The following is an 8,314-nucleotide window of genomic DNA, read 5'->3' as shown; positions in this document are numbered from 1 at the left end:
GATTCCAGATTAATCTGCAGAGTACCAGAATAGATAACTTGAAGATGAAGTTTCATTTTGGTATGGCCTAGTCCATGGATGGTTTCCTAAAGCGTTCGCCTGGAATCTCTTCAACAAAACATGCCAATATTTTCTATGCAATTTCATTTTCTGATGCATTTCTCTCACCTGCTGTAATAATAAACATAATATGAAAAGTTCTTGATTATTCTAATTGTGTTTGTGTTAAAGTTGAGGTGTTGAGTGCAACGCTTGGAGTTGCCCACAGTTTGCTTTTTATGTAAGTATTGGTAATCGTGTACAATCTGTGAGATAAATTTGTTCCTTGTACTCGTAATGAAACTCGAAGACTTTAATTATACAACTCTAAAACGATTTAGTCTTAATAAATGAGCAATTTTATTTTATCATCTTAACAAAGAACATCTATTAATTCTTAATACGAGTTCACAGATGTTTGATTTTGATTTGTTCTTTCTTGCTCAAAATAAAAAAATATATACATATATACATTTACATTAAATAAAAATTAATTTTAGAGAATCCTCCAAATATTCGGATATATCTTTGTGTCGGCGTCTGCTGTATGTAACAAGTTTATCAGGAAGGCCAAAAATGAGGATTTTGCTGAATGAATGACAATTTGGACCCCAAACTATTATCTCCCTGCCAAATCGACATTCCTGGCCTATCTGGCGCCGAAGCAAAGGTATATCCGAATAATTGGAGGACTCCCCCAAAATTTATTTTAACTAAAAAAGATTATCGATAATTAAGCTAATCAAAGACTAGCCATATTCTGTAAATACTAATTATTATAAATAATCTCAGGATTATCTGACAATGAGTTCGGGATAATCAACATTCTTTTCAAAGAGATAACACTGCAAAAACTTGGATTCCTTCAAATGACCACTAAACACCGGCTGCCAGTTCCAGATGAGATGCTGCGATTTGTGATCAGGGCTGGAAAAGCGAGAAATACTGCGCCGACAGGCGTCTACAAAGATGTGGCCAAAAGATTGTGCCAACTCGATGGAAGCTCGAGTGTGGGAAAATTTCCAGTTGTCTAAACTGGCGTATAATTGTTCAAAGGCTGCCCGTTCCGGATGAAACTGGCAACCAAACATGGGCCACTGACGATGCTCTATCAAATTGATGAACTCCTTGCCATTGGCATCTGAATGCGTTGCCAGAACGTGCCAATCGTTTGACAGCTTGAAATGATCCAACTCGTTATTTGTTATGCAATACTTATGATTGTGACATGCAAAAGATGATCGGCCCATCTCATCGGCTAAATACTGCGGCAATTGTTGCAGCATTTGAGATTGCCTAAAGTCCTTGGTTAGCTGCACGGGTAAAGTTCTTCTAATGTTCTCACAATCCGTTCGCACTTTTATACTCTTAGCAGCTCGTATGATCATTAGCTGGAAGCCCAGGCAGGTGCCCCAGAGGGGAAAATACTTGCCAGCCCGGTTCATTTCTTCGGCCACATCGAAAATATGATAGGCACTCTGTACACATTCATTTGTTAGGTCAGGATTACGTATCAAATCCTCATTATTGATGAACACAGCTCCCCCAGGCAATAGAATGCCATTCAACTGATTCATCATGTGTTCATAATACGAACGATCGCGTCCAATCCTGTGAAGCAGAACCACAGTAAATATTTTTCCAAGCCAATTGTTTAATCCAGTCTTACCAGATGGGCACAACGAGAGCTCCAGCTGCCTCCAAATGCTTCACATATGATGAGGCTATGAAACTGTGCCATTGTTTACCAAAATGCGAGGCCAGTTCCGTGGCCAAATCGATGCACATGATGCCAATGCAAGGGGCCTCCGTTTGTTCCATCCTATTGTCTGCAAGCAGTCAACAACGCTGAAAAAATATTTAATATAAGTTTTACTAAATTTATTTATTTAAATATTTGTGACATTTCATATGAAAGTGTTTAAATTACAATTAACTTTCCTTTTATTGAAAGAGGTGTTTGAGTTATTAGGAATTATTTCCAAGGGTCTCTTATGCGATTTCTTGTCAATAAATTGGTTGTGATATCAAAATTAATGAATTATTGAGTTATTGATTCGAATGGCTTTCCACTTTGCAACTTTTATATAAAATTCTTGAGCTCTGTTCACTAGTGAATGTAAATGAAAATCAAGATTAAGCAAGCATTAAAAAAAAACCTTTACTTTTACTTCAAAAGTCAGTTCTCTCTGTTAAGTACTTGCCCTATCACTGTCATCTGTCATGGCTAAGCTGCCCAGAGACCAGCATAAGTCTTAAGAAATAAACCAGTTCGACTTTACTAGGTTTATTTTTTACTTATTGCAGAAAATGAAAGTCATGTATGTGCAGTCACTCAAATATGCAAATTAGCTTGTGAAAGTTAAACCTGAACTGAACTGGCCTAGGCCCAAGGATCAACCCACTCCCAGCTCTGAGACCAAGTATTTAGGTTAATGAATAGACAAACTTTCGACAAACTGAATGTGCAAACTTGTGCCCTAGAATAACCAAAACGACGTTTTCGGCGATGTTTTTAAACCACCGCTGCACGGAAGAGGTAAAATGCAATTCAACAGTAAGGAATATGATAGCAAAAAGGATGTACGTACATACATAAGAAATATATGTGTATGAATAAGACGTCACGCAGGGGTGGATTACTTAAAGTAAGAAGTTTGGCTTACAAACTCTGATAATCAAGATTGTTTAGGACTTTTGTTCAAGGATTTCTTATGTCTTTTTTGTTTTGACCATTACTATAAAGTCACTAAATATCGATAGATTAATTAACATGTGAAGTAGTGTTCCTCTTTTCAAGGATACCACCATTTAAGTTATTCCTTCCCTGGACAGCGACATCGGTTGGTGACGTTGGTGGTGGGGGGCATTATATGCAAAAATGTGAAACTTGTGTTTGACTTGCAGCTTTCTTAACCAAAAACTTGTACGTCTTTCAGTTCCTTCATCTTTTTCGGCTTGGGCTCCCGCATATCCTTTGAATATTTCATCAGGTTTTATTTTAATTTTTTTCTTCCTGTCGGTTGCAAGCCAAGGTAGCGTGTAGTCGTTGTCGTCTCTAAGCCTATTAAGGGCATCAAACAAACATTTTGCAAAATTAAATGGGCATGCAAGGCAAGCACATGTCCTTCGTACTTTGCTTTCGTCGCCTGAGCTTCGTGGTGCGCTTTCGTCCGACATCCTTCGCCAGTGTCTTTTGTGTAACTTTGCTTAAAATATTTCACATATTATGTCACACTTAAGGGATGTGCTCTTGTGTGTGTGTGTGTCCTCCATTTATGACCGCACACACACACACACAACTCCTTTTGGCTTTGCAAAAAGGATTCCTCCATTTCATTCTCCATTCTGTGGGGATTTCGTTTGCCAAGAAAATGCTAAGCATTTTCAAATATTTATGAGCTATTAACACTTGGGCAAATCTCTCTTAAGGAAACGGTTGCGTGGGGAGGGGACGCAAAGAAACCAAACCCCCACCACAATTCCCCATTAAATCTATGGAAAATTTTTGAAATGATATATGAACTCTTGCGGTCATTCTAAAAATTATTTATGTCCTGATATACTACTATCTATGATGTCCTGTTCCATACGATAAGTAGGCATAAGCCATACACAAAATGTACTTAAATTCGTCATTAAAAATTGCTTAATGTAGCAAAATACTTTAATAGACTAATCAAAATGTTCAATTAAGTTTATATTATTAGTTCGAGGGCAAGGGCAATTTCATATGTAGGTTTATTTTCATGCCTTTGCATTTTTGTGTGGAAATTTGTTAAGTGATGTATAACTATGTATGAACTTCGACGATCATCTGTAACGAAAGACGTTCTGTTTCTTTCAGGCCAAAAATTTGATTCTCCAATTGAAAAGGAGTCAAAAAGAAAACAATGGCAACTCGAAGCCAAAACCGTATAACTTAAATCGCTTTCTTATCTATATTAAATTTTAATCTTAATTTATTAATTAAAGTTTCTTTTTTAAGCTTTAGTTTTGCTATGGAAACTTTTGTATTTGTAGATTTTTAATACGAATGTTTTTATGTTTATTAAAACTTTCTGACAACATTTCGAAACAGTTTTATAAAACTTGTTTAATAAATATTATTTGAACCACTTTGCTTCGACTTTTACTTTACCCTGACCACCCCCTGGCCTTGGGTTGAGCTTTCTCCTGTCATAACTTATGGCTTCCAGCAAAAGTTCGTATTGGGTCTACTTTAAGGTCTTAAGCACTTGGCAACTTCTATTACAACCAGAAACAGAAAAATCACCCGCTCTGCGTTTTGGCAACGGGCTAAAGTTTTCTGTTTTTCCTCCTCTCTCTCTCTCTCTCTCTTTTAGTTGTTTGTTTGTCATGTGCAACGAGCCCACAAAACATATTTCCGTTTCATTTACTAGGCAACCGAAAAATAAAAGCAAACAAAAATCGAAATACTTATACGTATGTATAAAAGAGAATAGAAAAAATGTTGGCCGAAATGCCACAGCAACAACAAAAACAAACCATGCCACACACAACTCCATAAACTGGCGACCCAAGTCAAGAAGAAAAAAAAAAAACATTGTTTGTAACCTATTTGGCAGCAAATTTCATCGAAGCCCAAAAATTTGCTCGACCACAAAAATGTGTTCGCCAATCGAGCCAGAGAAAGCGGCAGAAAGCCGCGTAGAGTTTTCTTTAACGTTTTCTTCTATTTCTTTCGGGGTGCTGACACAACGTTTGCATGTCCTGCTGGTCCTTACTCCTCGTTACATAGCTGCTGGAAGCTGCTTTGCTTGTTAGCCAAAAAATGTGCATTCCCTTCTAAAGAGGGATCTACTTCATATTCTGCTTCATATTTTTGGGAACCGAAAGCTTGCCAGACTTTAAGCGACGCCAGCAAACCGACAACATTTTCATACCCTTTGTAGGCCAAAGTGCACTTGGCCATATGCGGTTTATAGAAGAGTTTTCTGTACACCACTTTCATTTGGAGTCAGAAATAAATGGACATCGAAGAAATCAGAAGATTTATTTGATAGTCATATCTTACTTTTATCATTCTGATTATACATTTTCAATAATCCAACTATTCATAGGGTATTTTAACAGGTCTAAGCTATTTTTTCCTTCCCACCATTCTTGGCACTGACTAGGATTCTTGCAATCTTTCCCTTTCTTCAGTATCTTTGGTCTTCTCTATTTTTCTCCGTCTCATTCGCTGGTCGACAAGATAAACAGCATTTTAGGCAAAGGTCTTGCTATGTTCTCTCCTATGTAAGTAGGTGGCATTTCGGGTCCAGAACTTTTGGCTTTGTCGCGATAACTGCAACGATTTTCTCTCTTTCATTTCCAGTTTTCATATCGTTCACCCGTGGCCCTTCCCCCCACCGCCCATAATATGTATACACATATATATATATATGTGTTCATTGACCGCATTCATTTTGCCGCCTTTCGGAAGGGTTTTTTTTTTGTAAATTTTTGTTTTAGTTGTTTTTTTTGTCACATAAAAATGCATTGAAAGTGTATGGGCAGTTTCACATTGATTTTGTTTCGCATAAAGTTCAATGAGTTTGTAGAACAACGGAAGTTTTGGCCAGCTAGGAATATTGCAAAATGAACAGAAAAAAAACTTGAAACTTCAAGAATAGAAAAATATGACGTTGGAAATACAAAATTTTCCCTTTATAATAGGGAAAAATCATTGTCTATAAAAAATATTTGATGTTATCTATTGAGTATAAGTTATACTAGTTCAGATTGATAATCTATTGAGAGTTTCGAGACGTCGCGACGTTTATTTGCCGATCACGTTCACTGCAATCTTTAAATAGAAATGACATCAGAACTATCATATATAGTAGACTCAATGAGAATTGTAGTTACTCAACTTAGTATGACCACATAAACAAAGTAATATTATATTTTAGGATAGAAGAATAGAATTTGGTTCAGAAAACCATTTTCACTCTAAGTTTTCCAGTAAAATAGAAGATCTAAACCACTTTCATACCTACATAAAACTCACCCAAAAAGGCTCAAAGGCCAGAACTTAGTTTGGTCTAACTCTAAAGAGTCTTTCTTTTTATCAATTGAATTGCCTTTTATGAGATTTGTAAAGAGAATGTCCCAGAAATATAAACATGAATTTCGTTAGCTTAGATTTCGTCAGATTAAGATACACGTATACCATTATTTTATTTGTTGCTGATATATGTACTTATATCGATTGATTAATTATTGGCCGAGACTATCGACTATCGAATCGATTTGAAATAAATTTCGATTTACCAAGGAATCGAAAAAGTTTGGCATTAACCTATTTAAATAGCAAACTCTTAGTTTTTGAAATTGAAAAAAATCGATAAAAAAGAAATCTATCAAAGAAAATTCTGTACTATCTGGATAAAAATAATGGATAAAAATCGGAGATCTTTGCATGCAATAGTTAGTATTATAAAAATATCAGTGTAAAAATTTTAGTCAAAAATCAATATGCCAAATGAATTGAACTATTTACTCACTGTCGCAAGAGAATTTTACTTTATTTTCCTTAGTCAGCTCCTTGCTTTCACTCATAGTTACTCACTATGGGATAAGTATAAACTGTATATATGTATTTGCATGTATGTATATGGTCTTTTATTTGTGTGTGGTTTTAGAAAAACTTGCGAATTTATAATATCTATTAGCGAAAATGTTTTCGCTCAGATCGTAAAAATGCCGCCAACTGACATTTGACAGTCCACTCTGACTGCACTTAGGCTAATTCAACCACTAAAACCAGTCGCATATAAACAGACATAAGTATGTACACATACATACATATGTACATATGTATGTTTGTCGGCTTGCATATGCAAACACACATTTTGTGTGTCGTTTTGGCATTGTCGACCATTGTCACAACATTTTGATTTTGATTTCATTGTTGTTGCTGTTTAAAGTCATGCAAAACCGAAATGACCGCAAAATATTTACACACAGCTATAAATTTATTTGATTTGTTCAGGGGGAGAGTGGAAAAAAAGAATCGTAAAAAGAGAAAAATCATTGGGCAAGATTATTTTGCAGGAAATTAAAAACCACAAATCTAAAATGTTTGAAATATCCGGTGGAACAATTAATTCATTAATGCACATCGAAAAATGACACAGTAAACCGCTCATTGCCAGGTACATAAAAACGGAAGTGTAATCAGTGTGGCGATAAAAAGGAACAAGTCACCAAGCAAAGGCAACGACCCATCAAATACCCTTTTGTAAATTTTGAAACACAAGACCAGTGTGGACTTCTTTAAATAGGCCAATAAAGGCCAAATCAATGCCGTTTTTTCTACACTTCAATGTAAATTTCTTGATGGACTAGTACGATTTATTGGTCAAACATTATTGAGTCAATCTGATTGGGGGAACAAGAAGATATTTTGATGTTAAGTAAAGCACCTCGAAAACTTAGGACTTCTTGAAAATCTCGATAACAAGACCCGAACAAAAGAAAATAACGCCATTTTCGAAATCATTAAACCCAAATTACCCTAGAAATGAACCTTGCATCAAAATGGCTGTACCATAGTAAAATTTATTCATAAATATAAATATGTATACACTGATCTGATTCCTTATCTCGAAAGGTATGCGGTCCCTGCTTATATCTGGTTATAGTTCTTAATTTGGGACTACTTTAATTTCTTTTGTTAGATGCTTTTCTTTTGTCGAAACTTCCTTTTTGACTATCATCCAATCATTACAGGGTGTTACAATGGCGGCTGTAGCTGTTTGCATCGATAACGTGTAACAGTAAATGCTGTTGTTATAACTGTTTCTTTTTTTCGCATTTCATTTCATTTCAATTCGATGTCGTTCATTATATGCGCATTATTAATTTAAATATTTGTTGCATATACATAGTTTAAAATGCGACGCATCGGAATGCATATTGATGACGCTTTAAATGCAACCGCCACCAATTGACCATGCCCACTCGATTGCAGCACCTGCCTCTCATCATGTATATACACATACAGATATTTGATTAACGTATCTACATATGTATAAGTATGTGTGGTATAATACAATTTAGCTCTTTTGTCGGTGAACAGGTTTAGCGGATGAGTTCCTACTGTCTCTCTCGCTTTCACTTCATATTGTTGGGGGTTTTTTATTTTACTATGTATAATTATTTAATGACTTTTGTGCATTGCGCGCATTGTTTATTAACAATTTTAATTTTGGGTTGCTGGCAATCGGTTGGTTGGTCATTGAAATGTTTACGCTTCAATTAGTCG

At 35.7% G+C, this 8,314-nt stretch overlaps 1 protein-coding gene across 1 annotated transcript in view; it reads right to left on the bottom strand.

Moving 5' to 3' along the window:
* Positions 1-375: 375 nt before the first annotated feature.
* Positions 376-8,314, bottom strand: part of LOC137581111 (gamma-glutamyl hydrolase A-like) — a 31,775-nt gene continuing 23,836 nt past the window's right edge. The window contains exons 2-3 of the mRNA XM_068295282.1: positions 1,709-1,887; positions 376-1,650 (exon numbers count right to left, since the gene is read on the bottom strand). Of these exons, the coding sequence (XP_068151383.1) occupies positions 834-1,650; positions 1,709-1,860 (969 nt within the window). The 5' untranslated portion in view covers positions 1,861-1,887 and the 3' untranslated portion in view covers positions 376-833. The remainder of the gene's footprint in view (positions 1,651-1,708; positions 1,888-8,314) is intronic.

The sequence above is a fragment of the Drosophila tropicalis genome, unplaced genomic scaffold (genome assembly GCF_018151085.1).
Source record: "Drosophila tropicalis isolate 14030-0801.00 unplaced genomic scaffold, ASM1815108v1 contig_845, whole genome shotgun sequence".
Lineage (NCBI taxonomy): Eukaryota > Metazoa > Arthropoda > Insecta > Diptera > Drosophilidae > Drosophila > Drosophila tropicalis.
Note: the sequence above shows the minus strand (reverse complement) of the source record. Positions and strands in the feature narration are given on the sequence as shown.